Source organism: Lissotriton vulgaris, chromosome 5, assembly GCF_964263255.1.
Source record: "Lissotriton vulgaris chromosome 5, aLisVul1.2, whole genome shotgun sequence".
NCBI lineage: Eukaryota > Metazoa > Chordata > Amphibia > Caudata > Salamandridae > Lissotriton > Lissotriton vulgaris.
In genome coordinates, this window is record NC_141693.1 from 1,424,768,555 (window position 1) to 1,424,791,463 (window position 22,909).

General features: G+C 46.1%; 1 protein-coding gene across 2 annotated transcripts in view; it reads right to left on the minus strand.

Moving 5' to 3' along the window:
• Window positions 1–22,909, minus strand: part of TRAF3IP3 (TRAF3 interacting protein 3) — a 306,887-nt gene that overhangs the window by 140,304 nt on the left and 143,674 nt on the right. For both annotated transcript variants that reach the window (XM_086923361.1, XM_086923360.1), the window contains exon 9: window positions 12,519–12,659. In XM_086923361.1, the coding sequence (XP_086779487.1) occupies window positions 12,519–12,659 (141 nt within the window). The remainder of the gene's footprint in view (window positions 1–12,518; window positions 12,660–22,909) is intronic.

Consider the following 22,909-nt stretch of genomic DNA (forward strand, 5'->3'; position numbering starts at 1 on the left):
ATATGGATAGATACCCCCAGCGGGTGGGGACACGTCCCAATGTACAGATGAGAGAATTCACTACAGCCATGGGTCTAACAGATGTGTGGCGTACCTTGAAACCCAATGATATCCACTACACGTACTATTCAAATGCAGCTCATCTCGAATTGACTACTTCCTAACACACGCAGCCTCCATTGGTAATTTTCAAAACCCCCAAGTTCTGCCGAGAGGCACCTCAGATCACTCTCTGGTTATAGTTGAACTTACACACTGTGAGAGGCAGCACGATCCACAATATTTCTAAATTCGTGGTTACTGAAAACTCCGGATATAAACACAGAACTCTGTCAGCAAACCTGTAATTATTTCACTGAAAATGTTGGCTCTTAAATTTCAATTTTTTTCATAAAAAATTGAAATTTAAGAATGGAATAAAATAAATACAGATATCTTTCTTTAACCGTGGTGTTAGGTTTCTCTCAGTATAAGTATTGATATACTATAGAGCAGACTGAATATTGTTGCTCACCAAAAGAAACTTAGTCATTGCTGATTGAGTCACCAGTTGTAATCAATAGGCTCTTAACTCCTTTCTGACAGCAATGTGGCAACTCTCTCCAAGATGGACAAAGAAACTCTGGAGGGGTATTTGACGGATGAAGAGATCCAAAAGGCCATAAGCCAAATTCACTCTGGGAAGGCCATGGGGCCCAATGGGATCCCCATTGAATTCTTAAAAGTTGCAGCCTCTCACGTTGCCCCTCATCTACGTGCCATGTACAATGAAAGCTATGAAAGCTATGAGCAAGGGAAGCTGCCTAGTGATCAGCGAGTAGCATCTATCGTTGTAAACCATAAGCCAGGGAAGCCTGGTGATCACTGCGGTTCATATCGACCGATTTTACTGATCAACGCTGAAGCTAAGATCCTAGCCAAAGTTCTAGCCACCCGATTGGTTCAAGTTATCTCATCACTGGTACATCCTGACCAGTCACGGTTTATGCCAGAGAGAAATATAGCACTAAACATCCGCAGGCTTAACAATGTGCTGGTGCGGAGGGAATTCCTGGAGGAGGACTCTGTGGTGCTATCTCTAGATGCCTCCATGGTGTTTGATTCCATAGAATGGCCAAATCTCATCGTAGTCTTGGCAAAGATGGGATTTGGCCCGAAATTTCTTGGCTGGATTAAACTACTGTGCACAGAAATACAGGGCCAAGTGATGGTTAATAACTATACCTCCCGAATATTCACACTGCGAAGGGGAACCCGGCAGGGCTGTCCTCTGTCCCCACTGATATTCTCTCTGATGTTAGAACTGCTGGCCGCCTGGATCTGTCAAGATGTGATGGTGAGGGGCCTGAAATGGGCAGAGGGTCAGGAAGATCAAATATCCCTGTACGCAGATGACATCTTGCTGTACCTAGCCTCCCTATATAAGTCCTTTTACAGTGTTCTAGACATCTTCACAAACTTTGTAAAATACTCTGGCTACCAAATAAACTGGAGCAAATCTGTACTGTTTATCATCCGGGGGCAGGTCCCCCGTCTCCCACCAAATTGTACAATCAAGGTGGCTGTGGAGGGCTTTCAGTACTTGGAAATATATATGCTATATCGTACCCTACCCTCTTTTATGATCGTAACTTAGCCCCCCCACTGGTCCGGCTCAAAACAGACATTAAACATTGGAGATCCTTGCCCCTGTCGCTGGTGGGCCGTGCAGCCTTGTTTAAGATGCTGGCACTTCCCTGCTTCCTATATATTCTCCAGAATTGTCCATATCGAGTTCCAGACACGTATTACTCAGAGGTAGAGGGTAAGGTCAGGACCCTGCTCTGGGATGGAAGGGCCCCCGCAATGCCACCAAAAAGCTGACAAAAGGTTGGTATGATGGAGGAATAGCTCTCCCGGACCTTAAACTTTACTACTGGGCCTCGCAACTAGTGATGATAAACCAGTGGATATACTGCTCTTCCAACAATCCTGCATACAAGCTAGACAGATATCAGACTGGGAGATCTGGTTACTAGGGAGCGTTTGACTCTAAAGGGAAGCAAGGGCAATATTTTGAGCCTCTCTCCCATACTGTAGCTATCTTGCATCAGGCAAATTCCTGGCTAGGATGGTCAAAGGTCCTCACAAAGGCAACACCACTATGGTATGCCCAGAAGTTGGGTTCTCTCTGCCATCAACCTGGCTTTGATAATTGGGACATCATCGGGATTTCCTTGGTCAGAGACGTGATCAAAAAAGGGTCGATCCTCAGTTTTAAGGAGCTTCAAGACCAATATAAGATGGCGCAGGGGGAACAGTTTAGATACATGCAAATCTGACATGCCCTCACAACAGCTCTACCAAACCTCACAGAGATACCAGAGTCTTCACCGTTGGAAGATCGGTTGCTGGATGGACCACTACACTCCAAAGCTATTTCGTTGACCTATAAAAAATTGTGTAACATACCTGACACCCTACATAAGCTTAAAGAGCAGAGGGAGGGAGACCTGGGATCTCTGGACGACCTCACCCTCCGTTTCAGGCTGATACAATTCAAAATCCTCCACAGATAATATTTAACGGGAGTGACACTGGCAAAGATAAGGACCAGAGCCTATCCACTCTATCTTAGAGGCTGCGGCCACACAGCTACCTTTTATCATACTTTATGGGAATGCCCGCAGCTTCTACAGAATGGGGATTGGGGCCACAACTCATATCCAAACGGCCCTGGGGAAAACACTGACTCTTACACCGGGGCTAGGCCTACTTAATGTGTGGGCCGCAACAGATCTTACAGAGGTGGAACAACAACTAGCCATGCTGGGAGTCAAAAGAGAAATAGGTAAGGGGTGGGGGCGGCGAGTTCTCCAACTATGCAGGTATGGTTAAAGGAAGTTGATAAATGTATGATAAATGTATGATTGCAGAAAAGGAAGTCTTTACAATTCGGGGATGCCCAAAGAAGTGGGACGAGACATGGAGCAAATGGAATCTCTATCTCCCCAATGTTGGAACTTGAAATGAGGCGAAATAGAGATTGAGCAACAGATAATGTGTAAAAGTGACTTTCTTCCCCATGATAATGTACTGCTGTATTAAGTTCTTGCTGAAATACTGATTACAAATGTATGCATAACTGCGAATGAAACTAATAAAAAGAATTTATAAAAAAAAAAGAAAGGCCCCATAAAGGCACTCTGATCTGATCCAGTTTTTCTGATCAGATCCGCCAATTAAAACCTACCAAAACCAGACATGTTTGAAAACTAGATACCTGGGGGAGTCCAGAATGACGTGCCTTGTACTGAAACCTCCTAACTTTTATTACCAACAATAACCTTCAAACCTCAAACATAAGCAGAAAACACATATTTTCCTCAGATTTCAATGAGAGAACAATCCACAATCTGTTAGAATCCCAAATTTCCTACCACCCAAAATGTGCACACTTCTCCTGATAAAAAAAACTATGGGGCATATTATCAAGACAGGCGATAAAATTATCGCAGCATTAGCAGCAGAAAACTGCAGCTAAAACGGCAATAATGGGCTTGATAATATGCTCTAGGGAATTCCAATTGAAGCCCATGTTAGATGGGATGGACATCTAACATGGGCTTCAATTGGAATTCCATTGAGAATATTATCAAGCCCATTTTCACCGTTTTGGCTGCAGTTTACTGCCGCTAAAGCGGTGATAATTTTATCGCCTGTCTTGATAATATGCCCCTACCACGCTTGCATGGGTGGGTCCAGCATCCGCTGCAGAAAAGCCCCCAAAACGCAAAATGGATTGATAACATTTTACACTCAATACTACCCTTTTTTTACTGTGTGGGTAGCTGTAAAGTTTAGTCTGGGCTCAGCCGCCTCTCATGGAAACCTACCAAATTCAAATATTTTTTTAACTAAATATCCAGTGGTGTACAGGGTTGTGTGCCTTGCATTAAGCCTCCTAACTTTTCTAAAGCACAATGCTCTTCAAACCTCAAGCGCAGCCAAAACCCACATTTTCATCACATTTGCTGAGAGAAAGTTCCATAACTGCAGGGATCCACACATTTCTTATCACCCAGCATTTCCCAATTGTCCTGATAAAAACACTACCCCACTTGTGTGGGTATGCCCTGCATCTATAACAGAAAAGTTTCCAAATGTAATCTGAACCAATCATATTTTTTCACTCAAAACCAACCCTGTTTTTGCAATGGGGAATCTGGGGAATTTGAGCCTGGGCTTAACAGCCACCCAGGATATCCTACCAAACCCAGATATTTTTGAAAACTAGAAACCCACGTGAGTCCAGGGTGGTGTGCCTTGGACAGATCCCCTTAACTTTGTTACGCAGGATGCCCTTTAAACTTCAAATGTAGCCTCATTTTCTCATATTTTGGTGAGAGAGAGTTCCAAAATCTACAGGAAGCCACATAGTTCCTACTATTCCCCAACTTGTCCCGATAAAAAAGTTCCCCACTTGTATGGGTGGGCTCATTGGTCACACAGCAAAGATAACATCTTTCCACTCAAAACCAACCCTGTTTTTGCAATGGAGAATCGGTGGGATTTGGCCTGGGCTTGGCAGCCACCCAGCATATCCTATCAAACCCAGACATTTTTAAAGACTAGAATCCTGGGTGGGTACATGGTGATGTGCCTTGGATGAATCCCCTTAACTTGTTTACGCAGAATGCCCCTTTAAAACCCAAATGTAGCCAACAAACATTCATTTCCTCATATTTTGGTGAGAGAAAGTTCCAAAATCTACAGGATCCACATATTTCCTACTATCCAGCGTTCCCCAACTTATCCTGATAAAAAAGCTCCCCACTTCTATGGGTGGGCTCAATGCTCACCACAGCACAAATAAATGAAAACCAACCCATTTTTTTGCAATGTGGGTTTCTGTGGATTTTGGGATATGGGAAACATACCAAACTCACTTATTTTTTTTAATTTAGACACCTCGGGGAGTCCAGGATTGTGTGGCTTTCGTAGATCCCCCTGTAAGGTCAAACATTTTGCTTACATTCTGTGAGAGAAAGAGTTGCAGGGATTCTGCTCAGGACCAAAACCATGCTTGGGACCATAGAACATCAGTATGTAGAGGACTAAGTCACCATGCCACATCAGTATCTGTGAGCCTGAGTCTGACTAGCTATCACTTGCCTCTCTTGCCCTCCTAACCTTTCCAGAGAGACAAGTAATTTGGCACCCCAGAACACAACACTCCAACCTTCTCAGGGATCACTGTAACAGGACATACCTTTTCATTCTCTCACTCGTAAAATTACTTATCTATACTACTATTATAAAGGAAGAACTTTGAACCTTTGAGGCAGGTAAACTCGGGAACGACAGTGCCAATCCACACACCCGATATATCGTTGGAATCGTCAGGGTGTGCAGATGGACATAGGCTATGTAAACGTAATAAATATACGTTATTTAAAAAATTTACCAAAAAAAAAGTAGTCCCTTGGAAGAAGCGCTGGCCGCGACGTGCGTGCCCGACGTGAGGTGCGTGGAGGAGCGGTGAGTAGCGGCGGACAGGCGGTGAGGAGCGGTGGACAGGCGGAGAGGAGCGGTGAGCGGCGGATGAGGTAGGTTATTTATTTATTTATTTAGGAGCGGTGGAAAAATTAAGCAAAAATGAAAATCGTGAGAAAGAGGAAGCAAACGGAGCATTAAAAAAGTGAGCCAAACGGTGCATTACAGGAGGAAAAAGTTACGTGTGCAGGTTACAAAAGCGTACAAAGTAAACATAGAGGTATAGGAGGAAAAAGTGACGTGTGCAGGAAGCAAGAGGAAACAAACGGAGCATTAAAAAAGTGAGCCAAAGGGTGCATTATAGGAGGAAAAAGTTACGTGTGCAGGTTACAAAAGCATACAAAGTAAACATAGAGGTATAATACTTCAATACATGGAGGAAGGCTCCGGGGGACCCACGGACAACGTTGGGGCGGGCGGGGGCCCTGAAGCCTAATTGCTCCCGGACAACGTCGGGACGGGCTGCTAGTCCACAATAAAATAGAAAAAAGACACAAGGGAAGTTTACAATGTTTATTTAAACTATTGTGCTTTAAAATGCAATAATTGCACCACTATTAGAAAACAATCCATGGCAATAAAGTCATCAGCATGGTTAATAAACCATATACAAAAAGGAGCCAGCTCTGTCATTTTATCTGACATATCTGCCTAAACCCTCCCCCACTACTGAAACTAAGTTGTTATAAATTATAGATCTAGATTTAGTGGTGGACACTGTGCCTTAGCATACATAGGTGGATGTTCTACATATTTTCTGATGCAGCACTCTAATTTCAGGATCATTGCTCTGTGTGTGTTTTTCCACACCCCTGTCCTCAGTTGTATGACAAGATATATGTATTCAAAACAGCAGATGTGTTGCTTTATTATGTCTAGGTGCTAGTGTCTGACCAGAGAGAATAACAAGGGACATAATTGTTTGACCGTACGTAGGCTGTTTATACTAAATCCCATGAAAAGTATAAAATGCCCAAACGGGAGCTGGTTCTGTGTGAAAATACAATGTGGCACAAAAAGCAAATGTGATATTTAGTAATGTGTGTGAAGCAACAGTGGCCTAGAATATGCATAATTAGGATGACATAGGGAAAATAACAATGGGCCATACAGAAAACACACTACAAAAGTTCTAGAAACGGCACAGAGCAACAAAATACTCACCCCCCGTGGTCCCACACTTTTCCCGATATAAATGCTACGCTACTTGTGAGGCCCAGCATGGCATCCACAATACAATGAGCCCCAAATCGCAATATGGAGACATCAACATTTGCAGTCAATAAATTTGCTGATTTGGTGATGGGAGTAGCTGCAGTATTTGGGCCCAATCTCGGATGTCACCCAGGGAAACCTAACAAACTTGTCCCAGGTTTGAGTCGTCCTCTCACAGACATTAGACCCAGCCACACAAGAGGAGTACTGTTTTTATTGGGAAGAGTGTGGGAATACTGGGTGATAGGAATCATGTGGATCCTTGAAGATTACGGAAGTTTCTGTTGCAGAAATGTGAGAAAAATGTGTGATTATAGGCAAAGGTTGAAGTTTGCAGGGCATTGTGGATAAGATAACTGTATGGGATCCACTCAAGGCACATCACACTGGACTTCCCTGCGTGTCTAGTTTTCAAAAATATCTGGGTTTGATTACTTTCTCTGGGTGGTACCAAGCTTGGGCCCAGATGCCACAGCTACCCTATTGTAGATTTCCGCTATGTTGCATTTTGGAAACTTTTGTGTTGTAGGTTCAAAGCCAACCATACAAGTGTGGTAGAATAATTATCAGGAGAAGTATGGGAATGTTGAAAGGTAGGAATTTTGTTGATCACTGCAGATTCCTGATGTTTCGGTCACATAAATGAGAGGAAAATTCATGATTTTAAGCAAAGTTTGAGGTTTACAGGGCATTGTGGGTAAGAAAACGTCATGCGATCAATGCAAAGCACATCTCCCCGGACTCTCCTGGGTGTCTAATTTTGAAAATTGAGTGGGTTTCTTAGATTTCCTAGGGTGGTAGCTGAGCCTGGGCTGAAATATTGTAGGTACCCCTAATGCTGTTTTTTTCCATATTGTGTATTGGGGCCTTTTGTGTCCCAGGCACAATGGCAAGATACACAAGTAGCGTTTCATCTAGAGAAGTGCTGGAATGCTGAGCGGTAGGAATTATTTGGATCCTTCCAGATTCTGGAAGTTTCTGTCACAGAAATGTGAGGAAATAGCATCATTTTAGGCAAAGTGTGAGGTTTACAGGTCTTAAAGGTAATTGTTGCTGGTTGCATGTAAGGCACACCAACCTGGACTCTCCTACGTATCTCGTTTTTAAAAAGTCTGGATTTATTCTGGTGTTGGCCAAGCCTGGGCCTGAAGACAGCAGCCATTCAGCATAGCAAGTAAAAGGAGGATGGGATTTACCTTTACTCAGCCAATCTATATGGGGAAAGGAGTTAGGGCGGTTAACCTCGAATCTGGGGAACCACGAACGAGTCTCAGCTATGACGCTGAACATCCTGTGATTCTGGGCAAATCACTTAATCTCCCAGTGCCTAACAAAAATTAATGTGTCCTCATGTAGTGCTATGTAAAGCGCTCTGCTACCCAATACCTTCATGTCAAGTTTGCATTATATAAAACTTGTTAAAAAAATATATATATGTCATACATACACCCAAAAGAATTGAGCTTTCCCCTTGTTTGCCATGGGAATGGGGGTGCTGTGTGCCCCCCGGCTGGCAGAAAGACCTTTGGGGGCTTAAGGGATGGGTAATAGGCTCAATACCAGGGTGGCCTGTCCACCATCCATATTTATTTCCTAAAACAAAAAATATAGTCCTGTGCCAAGTGACATTTTTGCCCCCTCAAGGACAAAATTGTGTTAAATCCTGAGGGGAGCAGAAAGACTGTTAGGATCTTTCTGAGGTGGGGGCATAGCCCAATGTCAGGTTTTGAAGTCCTCCATCCTTTCTTTTCATTCAGAATGTCCCCTATCTACTCCAGGGGTGGGAGGGGGTGAGCAGACAGACTGTTGGGCTGGTTCTGGCATGGCAGTACAACCCGATGCCTGGTGAGGCACTTCTCAACATCTTTGTGTGGATCATTACTTTCTTGGTGGCCTTTCTCCACCCAGGAGGGCAGATTGGTGGGGGGGTAAATTCCACAAATCTGTCCGAGGGGGAGGGCATAAAGACTGTCATAGCTGCGGTTGGGACACAGACCTATTCCCATAGGTAGCTGCTCCCAACCAAAAAAAAGCAGTACAGCTATTATTCAGTGGGGCCTAGTGGGCTTTGTGCCTCCCCTCAGAAAGCAAATTTGGTGTATAAAACTGCCATTGGCACCCTGAGGGGGCAAAAACACTGTTGTGAGTGGGTAGGGGAGAGCACACGCCTATGGACATGGGGCATCTCCCCGTCCATAAAAACGGTGCTGTTTTGATTCCCTGGTGCGTAGCGGCCTTCCTGCCCCCTAAGGGGCAGATTGGGGGTTAACACCCTCTATCAACTCCCAGGGTTGACAGAATGACTGTTGCAGCTGGGTTTGGGTGAGGTACAGGCCCATGCCCTTAGATGCTGTCCTCAACCCCAAAAAAATGCTGTTTTGGCTCCCTTTGTCTAGTAGGTTTGCTGCGTCACTCAGGAGGGCAAAATGGGGGTAAATACCCCCTGCATCCCCTACTCTCCCCTCCCAGGAGGGGGCATAAAGACTAATATGGCCAGGGATGGGTGGAAGCCAAGGCTCATTCCCTGGGGGGCTGCTTCCTAGCTAAAAAAGGAGTGCCATTTTGACGCCCTAGGGTCTAGAGGGCTTTCAGCCACCTGGGAACAGATTGGGGGATAGAAATCACCCGTTCAACCCCAGGGGGGCTAAAGATGGTGCAGCCTGGTATGAAGTAATAGGCCCATGCCTATTGGTGGCTTCTCCCCTGCTAAAAAAACAGTGTTGTACTGATTCCCTGTTGCCAAGTGGGCTTTCTGCACTCTGGGGACGGGAGCAGGTTGGGGGTAAACCCCCTTTTCTGAGTCCAGGGGGTCTAAATATTGGTGCAGCCTCTCAGGGAGTCAGAAAGACTGAAATGAATGGGGCGGAGGGAAGCATGGGCCCATGCCTGGTGGGGGGATGGTAGCTCCCCCACAAAAAAAGCAGTAGCCTTTTGATTCCTGGTGTCTTTTTGACATTTTACCAACCGGGGATGGGGGGGGGGGCAGATTGAGGATAAACTCCCCTTATCTGATCTCCAGAAAGACTGACATGGCCTGGGCGGAGGAGAGCACAGCCCTGTGCCCAACCCCGCAATCAACATCTAGTGGTGAGTGTCCCTTCTTGAGGATCGCCTGCCCAGTGTGATACCCAAGCAGGGATCCACTGTTGACAGGCAGAACATTATCTCCTATTGAAAGCTGTGTCTCCTCTGTTGTTGATAGGTGCTCGGGAGGAAGAGTTATGCCCTCCAGCACTGATCACAAGTGAAAGAAGACAACGCCATTTGGGCAGTCTGCTTCATTTTTGTTACGGTGACATCTGCAGTTCTTTTTTCACCTAAACTTCCTTCACACGTGTACTAAATTGGAGTATTATTCAAAGGGGGTCAGAACCCATTAAAAAAATAATCACAATCCTCGTCAGGGTGAACCACAAAAGTCTCTCAATAACCCTGTACCTAATCCTTTGGTAGCTTGGAATAAAGCTGTTAGATTTCGCTTAGCTTACAGGGAATGTGTGAAGTATTTTTGAGGCACTCAAACAGTAATAAAGTGAAAATACAAGAAATATCCCAAACCAATTTAGAATAATACAGTAAATCTTAATAAAGAAAATGACACCAAAATGTCAAAAATCTAATAAGTAAAACAGGACATTTGAATTTTTACATTTTAACATAGAAAATAGTTCCAAAAAGCACAAAGTGCCAACCGCTGTGATCTGGTTGCATTAGACTGGGTCAAGGTAAAAAGTTAAGGCCAGACACAATGGAGGGCAGATTGGATATAGGGACCAGGTTTCTTCTGGTGAAAAATTTACCATCTGAATTAAAAACGTTTATAGATAAAAAGTGGTGTCAGTGGGGCAAGCTGCAAGCTGAATCCAAAGCAGGGCCCAATGATGGAGGGTTGATGAAGAGCTGGTTTCCGGTACTGTCAGCAACAAAAGTGGGAAAGTTCTGAGAAGGCAAAGTCTGAGGCCCGTGTCCAGGAAGGCCTCAACATCGATGGGATGGTGTTTGGTATTGGTCCTGATGAAGCCCTCTATGATAAGGCTTAAGTTAGATCTCCTTCCGCTGGGCAAACCAGCAAGCTGAGGCCGACTGCTGATTGGATGTACATAGCTGCGGTTTCGACAATAATCCCAGTCGCCGTCATTTCCACAGGCAGAATGTTTGCAAAAAGTTTCTATGTTCCAGCTCTTGCAGTCTAGGGGAAGAAGAAATACACTCTAACACAAGACAAGGTCCCAGGACCTGAGGAGTCACCACATGGAGTTAGGACTCACTCTAACAGTGGCCAGCAGCAGGATCCAGGGCAGGTCCAGTAGGAACTTGTCATCTGGGCACATGCACGGAGAGAGTCCCTTGAAGCTTGTTCTGTCACTGTAGCTGAAACAGGTGGTTAGCTAAGGGACCCCTGGAGTCACTTATATGGTCCTGGGTTAAAGCAAGTAGTTTTCATTCAGGCTTTAGGCAACAGAGGCAATCCCTGTTCTGATCTTCAAAGGTTTAGGAGTGTTCCGAGGAGAAGTCTGTGGGATTATCCTTTATGCCCAGTGCCTGCCTGTAGATTAAAAGCAAACCTTTGTCCACTCTGTAAACTAGTTCTGGTCGGTTTCTCTACCCCCTAACCCCACTGAGTTTAGTGCCAGCCTGACTAGAAAGACAAAGGGGAGGCAAACCTAGGTGTAAGCTTCATCCGCCATCAGGAAAGGGTTTGGCATAGTCACCCAGGCTATCCTGTCAAGGGTGAAGTCCCTCTCCCCACTCCCAGGTGCCTTTGTCCACTGTCTGGGAGCAATCAATCTCACCACAGGGGAGCCATCAGCTGGACACTGACAAGAAAGCCTTTTGATTTTAGACAGAAAAATAACAACATTCTAAAACAGTAATTTCTACAATAGTTATATAAAATCCAACTTGAACATTAAGTTGGATTTTAAATAACTATTATAATGAGTCCTTGATCTTTTTTTCAAGGTGCTTCCAAAGTAAATTTAGCACTTATTAAAAGAAATAGCATAAACCAGTGTTAACCTATGGAAAGGCGAGTCTTGCCTCTGTGAAAAATTACGTTGGAGGTTTTCACTGCAAGGGCATGTAAAACTTCAAATATATATATCCCACTTTTTAAATACCATGCATCCTCCTTAGGAATGACTTATAAGTATTAAAAAGGTATGTGTATGCCTGGAAAAAGGTTTGGCTTGCCAGGTGGAAATTGCATTTTCTAAAATTTCATACCCAGGTTGCAATTACAAGCCTAGAGACATTTTTTTACAATGCTACTTTAGCACTTTGCCTAATGAAGCTTCAGCCCACTAGTAGCATATAATTTACAGACCCTGTCAACATGTTGTATCATATACTCAGGACTTAAAAATAAATAAATGTGACTATTAAGGATATGCCAATTCTAACATGTTTAGAGAGGAGCTCACAAGCCTCTTTTACCGCTGGTTATCAGGAGTAAAGTTTGCCCTGTGGACAGCCAAAACATGCTCAGCAGAAAAAAGCAACAATCTGGGGGAATACAACAAAAGAGAAGGTCATCTTCAACTGCATGTAAAAACTGTTTTTGATTTACTCTCCTTACCTTCCTAATTTTGATTTGTATGCGTCTTCAACTCTACTGTTGCTAAGTATCTTTAATTCTACATCAGTCAATCTTTTTGCAATATCCCTTTTCTTTATGTTGACTACTCTCACAATGTCACCAGAATATACAAACGTTCAGTATACCAGAGGTTTAAAATAGGGTGAAAACAAATAATTCAGTTTCTCACCTGAATGTTTTGTAGCTGCTTTTCTGCTATGATTTTGTCTTCAAGTATTTTCTTAACAGATTCCTTGGCTTTCTCTTCATATTTCAGTTTGTTATCCTCCATCTCTAGCAGAATCCTCTTCACTCCATCCCTTTGATAGTTCTTTAAAAAGAGAAGTTATAAGCTTCTTAACCCTTAATTTATACTTACAATACAGACCAGTTAAATTGTTTTTAAAGTAATTGAGAAATGCAATTCATGCATTGAGGTTCAACAAAGCGTTAGCCAATAACAATAAACACAAGTCAGTGAGGTGATAAGAACATAAATATAGAAAGCCTCTACCACACATTTTTACTCTTTGCCATAAAGATACAACGAAGCAGCACAATACGTACTTAACAACTTCTTTACCATACTGTTTATCCTGTCTGTACACTGTTTTAGCATCATTGAGAAAGAACACTAAATCCAATTCCCTAAGGGTTTTGTGAATGGCTTAGCTAGCTCTTTAAATGTCCTGATTTATGCCTTGAAATGTATGTTTGTAATTTAAATAGCATTTATTTTCACTAGTAAAATAGTATATTCAGGTCCAGCAAATTGTGCACCAGCACAGAAGGAAAGGACAGGAATGCATTTACATTTTCGTAGGCCAGAGCATCAAGTAGACCTTCAGTGCTGCCCTACACCAATTCCTCCTAAATGAGACCCCCAAGTGAGTAGCCTCTTTTCCATTAGCAGTGCCCTCCCGCCTACACCTCAACCATAAGCTAAAATTACAAACTGCCTCTCTTTTTTTAAAATCATGGGGGCATATTATCAAGAACGGCGTTAAAATGATCACTGGTTTAGCGGCAGAAAACTGCCACTAATGCTGCGATAATGGGCTTGATAATATGCCCTGGAGAATATCAATAGAAGCCCATGTTCACACCAGAACATGAACTTCTATTGGAATTCTCAAGGGCATATTATCAAGCCCATTATCGCCACTTTAGCTGCAGTTTTCTACCGCTAAACCGGCGATAATTTATAACGCTGTTCTTGATAATATGCCCTGTGGTGTTTATTGCAGGAAATCCGATCAATACAGCATCTCAATTCCGCTCTGCATGGAAAAAATTGGAAGCTGGATGGCGGAAAAAGGCCTGAGATTATTTCGGAAACAACACTAATTTCTGGTCCCAAGGCTGATGGACATCAGACATGGGCTCAGTCCCATCCCCAGTAGAAAAAGTATGAAATCTTGGGGTCATATTTGACAGAAAACTCTCTTTTGAGAACCAGATTAATCAAATAGCGTCCGCACTTTTTTTTCTCTTGAAGATTTTGAGAAAAATTGTACCCTGTTTTCCCGTAACTCCACAAAAAATGATCATGTCAGTACTAGGCTTGTTCAAACTGGACTATTGCAACAGACTACACATTGGACTGCAGCAAAGAATGCTTTCCAAATTTCAGAACTTACAAAATGCAGCACCACTGCTTATCTTTGGCCTCCCCAAATCCCATTCAGTTTACCTGGCTTTGAACCAACTGCACTGGTTGCAAATGAAAAAAAGAATTGCTTTTAAGGCTCTGTGCACGGCCTTTAAGGCACTACACAACACTGGACCAGTAGACCTTAGGCAGCATTTCCACTGGTATTTGCCTCCAAGACTTTTATGACCTTCGTGCAGAAAAAATATTGAGGTACCATAATTTAGACTGGCCCGTTGGGGGCGCTAACATGTACCGCCAAATTGTGGAATTTCCTCCCTTTGAACTAAAAAAACTCCCAGAATCTTTTATAATTCAGAAACGCACTGAAAAACACCCATGGCTTTTTAGGCTATAATATACATACAGTACCTTCATCCAGGACTGACCTCACTCACTCAGAACAGTCCCAAGACGCCTCCGGGTACACGAGCGCTCTATAAAACCCTATAACATAACATAACATATGGAAACTGCCATCTGAAGGTATGTGTACAAAGAAGTGCTTTACAAACATGCATATCCTATAATAGCATGTAGTGCACTGATATAAAGATTTCAGGTTCTGGAACCTTCTGTGGCTTAGTCAGTGGATGAAAATAATGCATCTGATATACTATTATCTACCTCCTCTCTGTCCTAGTTTCTTCTACAACGAGGAGTTCAAGGAGGGTATCTGTTACCACCTGACAGCAGGTTCCAGGGGCTTGCAGGGGTCATGACGTCCGTGGAGACACAGGCATTCTCTTAGGTTTTTCCCTTCTTATGTGGGTCATGTATGGAGTGGAATGAATGGGCAACCTACCTTTTCTTTGTTCCTTATGGTGTGTTCCTCTGCACCCTTTTCTTTCTCCTGCTTGCTCTTTCCTTTTGACACCCATACTCATGCGAAAGTACGGCATATTCTTCTGGAAAGAAACGCCCCACATTACGTGGGAGACACTCGTCTGTAAAGACGTGCATCTCCTGTCGCCAAGGTGCTTGGCTCTTCGCTTTGGCCGGAGTGGTCGCTCCCAGTGTCCCTGGCGACAATTGGTATCGTTGGGCAGCGCTTATTGTCAATATTGCCTCATTATTATTGCCTGCAGCTCTGCCTGGTTGCCGCTTTGCTTTTAATGCACTTTTGATTTACCATCGTTACTTTAACTGTGTTTGCGCGTTTTCCCCAAGCGCTCTGCTGTGCTCCCCCCTCCGCTGCCATTTTGTTTGTTGTTGTCGTCTTGTGTAGCCCGCCCCGCCTCCCAGCTGAGCCGCCCTCCCACAGACTACAAACAGCGCTTCCTTACCTGGTAGCGCTGTGACTCGCTCTTCGCTTTGGCCGGAGTGGTCGCTCCCAGTGTCCCTGGCGACAATTGGTATCGTTGGGCAGCGCTTATTGTCAATATTGCCTCATTATTATTGCCTGCAGCTCTGCCTGGTTGCCGCTTTGCTTTTAATGCACTTTTGATTTACCATCGTTACTTTAACTGTGTTTGCGCGTTTTCCCCAAGCGCTCTGCTGTGCTCCCCCCTCCGCTGCCATTTTGTTTGTTGTTGTCGTCTTGTGTAGCCCGCCCGCCTCCCAGCTGAGCCGCCCTCCCACAGACTACAAACAGCGCTTCCTTACCTGGAAGCGCTGTGACTCGCTCTTCGCTTTGGCCGGAGTGGTCGCTCCCAGTGTCCCTGGCGACAATTGGTATCGTTGGTCAGCGCTTATTGTCAATATTGCCTCATTATTATTGCCTGCAGCTCTGCCTGGTTGCCGCTTTGCTTTTAATGCACTTTTGATTTACCATCGTTACTTTAACTGTGTTTGCGCGTTTTCCCCAAGCGCTCTGCTGTGCTCCCCCCTCCGCTGCCATTTTGTTTGTTGTTGTCGTCTTGTGTAGCCCGCCCCGCCTCCCAGCTGAGCCGCCCTCGCCCCTCCCCCTCCACTATCCATATATGACAGGAGTTCCCGCACGCAGCGTTTACGCGCAGCGACCGCGCCCAATCCGCGCCGAAGGTGCGCCAAAGGTAAGCCCGTCTACGCCCGTCCGCGCCTGGACCGCGCCCAGCGCCAGACCCCCTGGCCCTCGCATTGCCCAGCCCTCCCGCATTACCTACGATGCCACCACCCTCCTAGCCCTTAACCCCGGCCGCTCCCCCAACTGCGTCCAAGCCGCTCCTGGACACACCCATGGACCTTTCTCATGCTACTCCTGCAAATTCATCGGCACCGTCAACAACTCCGCTACGATCACACCACAGATTCCCGACCCCAACCACCTACAATGCATCTTGCTCAACACCCGATCGGTCCACAGGCACGCCATTGACCTATGGAATCTACTAGACACCATCTCTCCGGACGTCGCCTTCCTAACAGAAACATGGATGAACGCCTCTTCCGCCCCAGACATCACCATTGCCATCCCAGAAGATTATAAGATCATACGCAAGGACCGTACCGGCCACACAGGAGGAGGAATCGCTATCGTCCATAAGAAATCCATCCACATCTCAACAAGCTCTGATGTCAATCTCGCCAACTCTGAACACCTTCACCTCCACATCGACCCCAAGACCACACTCAGAGGCACCCTCCTTTATAGGCCACCAGGACCCCGCGCACAATTTAGCGAGGACATCACGGACTTCATCACTCCACACGCGCTCCCCTCCAAAGATTACATCCTTCTGGGAGACCTCAATTTTCACCTTGAAAAGAACAACGACCACAACTCCACCACCCTTTTGGACAACCTCGCCAACCTCGGACTTAAACAACTGGTCACTTCCCCCACCCACATCGCAGGTCACACTCTCGACCCTATCTTCACCTCCAGCAATCATGTCTCCTTCAGCCACACTACGGCTCTCCTCTGGACTGACCACAGCTGCGTTCACTTTACCTACAACAAGCCCAAACCCAACAACCACCCACAACCAACTCTGCAAAGAAACTGGAACAAAATCACCATCGACCAGATCTCCTCATCGCTTCTTCTAAACCCCCCAGCCTACTCCTCAAACCCCGACCAAGCCGCCACCAACCTCACCCTATGGTTATCCAACAGCGCCGACATCCTAGCACCACTGAAAAAACGACAAAGCAAACTTGGCAGCAAGAAGGCCTCCTGGTTCAACGATGATCTTAAGAAATCCAAGAAACTCTGCCGCTCCCTTGAGAAGGCCTGGAAAAAAGACCCATCCACCAGCACCAAGGACGCCTTCAAAAACGCCACCCGCATACACCACCAACTGATCCGAAAGGCCAAGAAAACCGCCTTCAAGGACTGACTAGATAACAACGCCCACAACAGCAAGGAACTTTTCAACATCGTCAAGCAATTTACCAATCCCTCGGCCAACTCTAACGACATCACCTCCTCTCAAGCCCTCTGCGACTCCCTAGCTTCATTCTTCCACAACAAAATTGCAGACATCCACAACAGCTTCGACAACCAACCCGGAGACCAACCCACCCAACCATCTGCTGGACCTTCACCCCCCTCGAACATCCTTAATGACTGGAACCCAATCTCCACTGAGGACACCATCCGCCTGATGAACTCCATCCACTCAGGATCCCCCACAGACCCATGCCCTCACCACATCTTTAACAAAGCTAACTCCATCATAGCACCGCACCTCCGAGACGTCATCAACTGCTCCCTCGACTCCGCAACCTTCCCGGAAAGCTGGAAACATGCCGAACTCAGCGCCCTCCTGAAGAAACCCACAGCTGACCCAACCGAACTCAAAAATTACCGCCCCATCTCGCTCCTTCCATTCCCGGACAAAGTCATCGAGAAAGCTGTCAACAACCAGCTCGCCGCCTTCCTCGAAGCCAACAAATCCCTCGACTCCTCACAGTCCGGCTTCCGAGCAAAACACAGCACTGAGACCGCCCTCATCGCAGCAACAGACGACATTCGTACTCTACTGGACAATGGAGACACAGTCGCCCTCATCCTCCTCGACCTCTCCGCAGCCTTCGACACAGTCTGCCATAGCACCCTTCTACAGCGCCTCAGAAACATCGGAATCCAAGGAAAAGCACTAAAATGGATCACCTCGTTCCTCACCGGTAGAACCCAGAGAGTCCGCCTTCCACCATTCAAGTCAGTGGCCACTGAAGTCATCTGCGGCGTACCACAAGGATCTTCACTCAGCCCCACCCTTTTCAACGTATACATGAGCCCCCTCGCGGCCATCGCCCAACAGCACAACCTCAACATCATCTCCTACGCGGATGACACTCAACTGATCCTATCACTCACCAATGACCCTAGCACCGCCAAAACTAACCTACACGAAGGAATGAAAGAAGTAGCCGAATGGATGAAACACAGCCGTCTGAAACTGAACTCAGATAAAACAGAAGTCCTCATCTTAGGTACCTCCCCCTCCGCTTGGGACGACTCTTGGTGGCCAGAAGCCCTTGGAAAAGCACCCATCCCGACAGACCACGCACGGAACCTGGGCGTCATCCTGGATTCCTCACTTTCAATGAACAGACAAGTCAACGCCGTCTCCTCATCCTGCTTCAACATTCTTCGCATGCTCAAAAAAACATTTCGTTGGATCCCCACCGAAACTAGGAAAACGGTCACCCACGCTCTGGTCACGAGCCGACTGGACTATGGAAACACCCTCTACGCCGGTACTTCCGCTAAACTCCAGAAAAAACTCCAACAAATCCAAAACGCCTCAGCCAGGCTCATACTAGAGATTCCGCGTAAAGAACATATCTCTGGTCACCTGAAAAACCTCCACTGGCTTCCCGTCAATAAGAGGATCACCTTCCGGCTCCTAACCCACGCACACAAAGCACTCTACGAAATCGGACCAGAATGCCTCAACACACGACTGTCCTTCTACACCCCCTCCCGCCAGCTACGATCATCCAACCAAGCCCTTGCCACTGTACCTCGCATCAACAAAACCACCATGGGAGGTAGATCCTTCTCCTACCTGGCAGCTAAAACCTGGAACTCACTTCCCACTTACCTTCGCCTTACCCAGAACCACCTAGCATTCAGAAAGCAACTTAAAACGTGGATATTTGACAAGTAATTCCCCACCCCGCCTCAAGCACCTTGAGACCCTCTGGGTATGTAGTGCGCTATATAAATTCTCTGACTTGACTTGACTAAGATTATTCCTCCGGGTCCAGGGAGAAGGACCCTTGCTTCGCCCAAGTACTTCCGAATGATCAGCATTCGACCGCGTTCACCCCTCCACCTCATCGGGGACCACTAGAGCGGATCCCCTTCCTTGGCTTTTTCTTTTCTGTTAGTGCTGTTTCCCTCTTAGCGCGCCGTGCTTACAACAGAGGACTGCAGGTTTTTCTTTTGCTCCTCTGGAACTGTAGGCTCGGCTCACTCCCGCATGCCCCTTCTTTGAATATGTTGGAAAAGACAAGTCTGCACACAGGAACTGGTGATCATTTGCATTTCTTCTTCACTCCCTTGATCCCTCATCACACCTTATGTACTTTCTTTTAGGCTTATGTGGGTCAGTGCACTGTCCTTTGGACTTCTACCCCTATGTGCTTCAGGTACTTTTATGGACACTCACTAAACGTATCTCTCTATCACCTTCGGGCACCTATCCCCTATGATGTGCAATAGCGGTAGTCTTCCACTCTTCTCATTTACCTTTCCTGGATGTTCTTACGACTGGTGAGTAGTTTCATAACTAGGAAAAGAAAGGGGAGGGAACTGTGGGGGGGGGGGGTTGTGAAGAATGAAACAGTCTTCTCCTGTGTGGTATGGTTTCTAGTTACTTACCCATTTCTTGTATGATTGTGAGTGGTAGCGCCCACAATCTAAAAGATCTGAGATCAACCCCATCCCATGTCCTGGTCTTTCCAAAGTAAACCTGTGGTCCTACTGTGCTGACGGCTTCTCCCACGTTTATGGTATCCCTCCATCTTCCTTTCCCCTTGGGACCAATCGCCCATGCAGCTTGATTAGCGTGGAGGATTGGTCTGGAGGTGAGGGGAGGTTCTATCTCCATTGCTGCAGCCCCTGGCTTTCAGATGGGTGGATATGCGACATAAGCACAGTGTGTTGGAACTAGTACTGGAGAGATCTTGCCCAAAACCCTGAAGCCCATAACCCACAAGTGAACTGGATCTCAGGCCACAGAAAGGGGATCTTACAACTGGCAGGGATAAACTAGACATAATCTCAATTCGCTGAGGGTCTAGTGTACCAGGGTCCACAAGCCCCAATAAAGAAGTAGTAGCTCATCAGATACTGTTCAGATGTCAGGAATTAAGACTGGAAGTGCAGCTTTCCATAATGCTGTGTTCGTGTGCAAGGAATCAGAACCCTGAGATTGTCTACGCTGAGGGCATTCCATCCCTGTGTGGACACTGACTGTAAATACACCAAGTGGAGCAGTGAACTGTGAATCCAGTAAGCAGCAGAGACGCTCTGATGTCTATAGAGACTGCAGCCATCTTTGATCTAAAGATATAACTTCCCTCATGGTGCTCGGGGTCCTTGCTAGGTAATTTGTGCTACAACATTTCTGCAGCGAGACCTCCCTACCTGGATGTTAGTTTTCAAGTATCAAATGATCTAGATCTCCAAGTATTGCCCTAAGGAAATTCTGGATCTCAGAAGTATCCTGAAGTAGTGCTTAATTAGGATACGAATTTTGAATTATTTTTTACTTTAGTTTATGAACTTTAAATTCTGGTCTTTATATGTACAGCAAACGTTTCTGTGGTGGAACAGGACTGAGTTTCAATTACATTTTAAACATTTATAATTGTTATGCATGGTGTATAAGGTATTCAATTTCAAATGTATTTTGTCAATTTAAGCTATCACAGCTTCACATAGTAGTTCAACAATTAGCTGCAGTTACTAGTAAAACAATAAAAAGGATAATACATTTAAATAATAACATTTTTGAATCATGATAAAGAGCAAACTGCATTCTAGTGTCCAGGTTTGGTGGCGATGCATCTCAACTAAAGGATGGTTCATGCAGATAGACAAAATGCAAAGCGCAAGATGTAAATGCATAATCAGGCGTACTAGGGCCTCAATGAATAACAGATCGATAAAAGTCTCAGCAACCTCAACAGCCTGAGAGGTAGGACGTTTCTAATGAAAGGTAGTTCCTACAATAGTATGAAGTACAAAATTCAAGATGTAGAATGCAAAATATGATATAAAGGGAATAGCATAACGTGCTACATCCACTATTAGCCAGCAATGAAACAGTAATCCCAGCAAAACTAGGCCAGCAGTAGAATTGTATAGGATTTGCGATGGTGAATAGTGTAAATGGCATTAACTTTGTGCCCTGGGGTCAACAATCTACCAGGGAACAGAAAAGAAAGAATACCAGGGACAGACAAATTCCCAACCCTACAAAAACCTCTAAGGTCTTTGAGTTCCTAAATATGCATGGATTGATAAGTGCAGGGAATAACTGGAAGGTAAAGATGTTCAATGGTTCAGTTTACAGCTAACAAGTAGAAATTATATTCAACTTCCACAAGAAAGTGCCAGAACGTCCACAAGCGAGGGAACCCCATCCTCCTGGGCCGTTTGTATTTTAAAGGTGAGGGGGGCCATGCGGCCCCTCTCCTCAAGCTTCATTATGCTCTGGGGATCCCATCACCCACAGCCGTTTTTATTCTAGATGGGAGGCTCCCAAACCTTATTAAGCCTCCAAGACCCCATCCTCCAGGGCTAAAATGTTAATTAAATGGGAGGGGGGCACATGGCCCCCTCTACCTTATTATGCCCTGGGGACCACATTCTTCAGGGCCGTATATATCTGAAAGGGGAGGAGGCCAACATGGCACCCGATCCATGAGTCCCCATCCCCTTTTATTTTGAAGCCCCCCATCCCTCAGCCTATTTGGCACCAGGGATCCCATCTCTCCGGGCCAGCAATATTTAAAGGTAGGTGCCCACCCAGGGCACATACCATGCACACTTTGGGTGCCGTGGGAGGAGCCCGAGGGCCCCTGTGGCTCAAGCTGGCTCTCCACACACTGCAGGAGCCAGCACTGCTCACGCACAGAGGAAGCAGCTATTCATGCTGCTCCCTCCGTGAAGGAAGCAATATGTTATCCTGTTTCCCTGCCCACATCAGTGCAAGCAAGGAAATAGATCTCCAGTCTGCTTCCAGCCGGAAGGTGCATTTTTAAAGTGCCTGCCCTCTGGGAGCTGACTTTGTGTTTACTCCCATTTGGTGGGAGATTTGAAAATGCTCCCACCAAACTGGAGCAAACCACAAGTTACCCTGCCCACACTGGTGTGTGCAGGGAAATCGAGTGTCCCAGGGGTGGGTTCACAGCAAGTGAACCGGCCTGAAGGATGGGGTCCCAGGTGTCCCTCTTCCCTTATTAAATACATTGGGGCCCGGGGATGGGGTCCCTGGGGCCGAATACGACTTGGGTAGGGGGCATTGTGCCACCTCCCCAAAATAACTAATTTGGGCCCCTAGCGATGTGGTCCCCGGGGCCAAAAACAGCTCAGGGAGGGGGGCAATCCCCCAGGGCCTGGCCTTAACTTTTTTTCTTTTTTTCTTTCAATTAAAAAGGGGAGGGGGCGGCCATTTTTGGCCCCAGGGATCGCATCCCCTGTGGCATGGCCTCACGTTGGGGACCGCGGGGGAGCCCGAATGCCCCCGCGGACCCTGCGGCTCACCTCCTCCTGCGGGAGCCGGCATTGCTTTTGGACAAAGGGAGCTGCAAACATGTTGCTCCCTTTGCCCAAAAGCAATACTTCTTTGCTTCATGGAAGCAGAGCAGTTTTTCTGCTCTCACTTCCATGAAGCGGAGCAGATGTTTGCTATGGTAGGGTGGGAGCAGTGCTCCTGCCCTGCCATACCAAAAGCAATGTCCCGGGGGTGGGCACCCCGGGACATTGCTGGAGCCGGCCCTGGGGGGTGGCGGTACTTAGGGCCATCGAGGGCTCCAAAAAGGGAGCC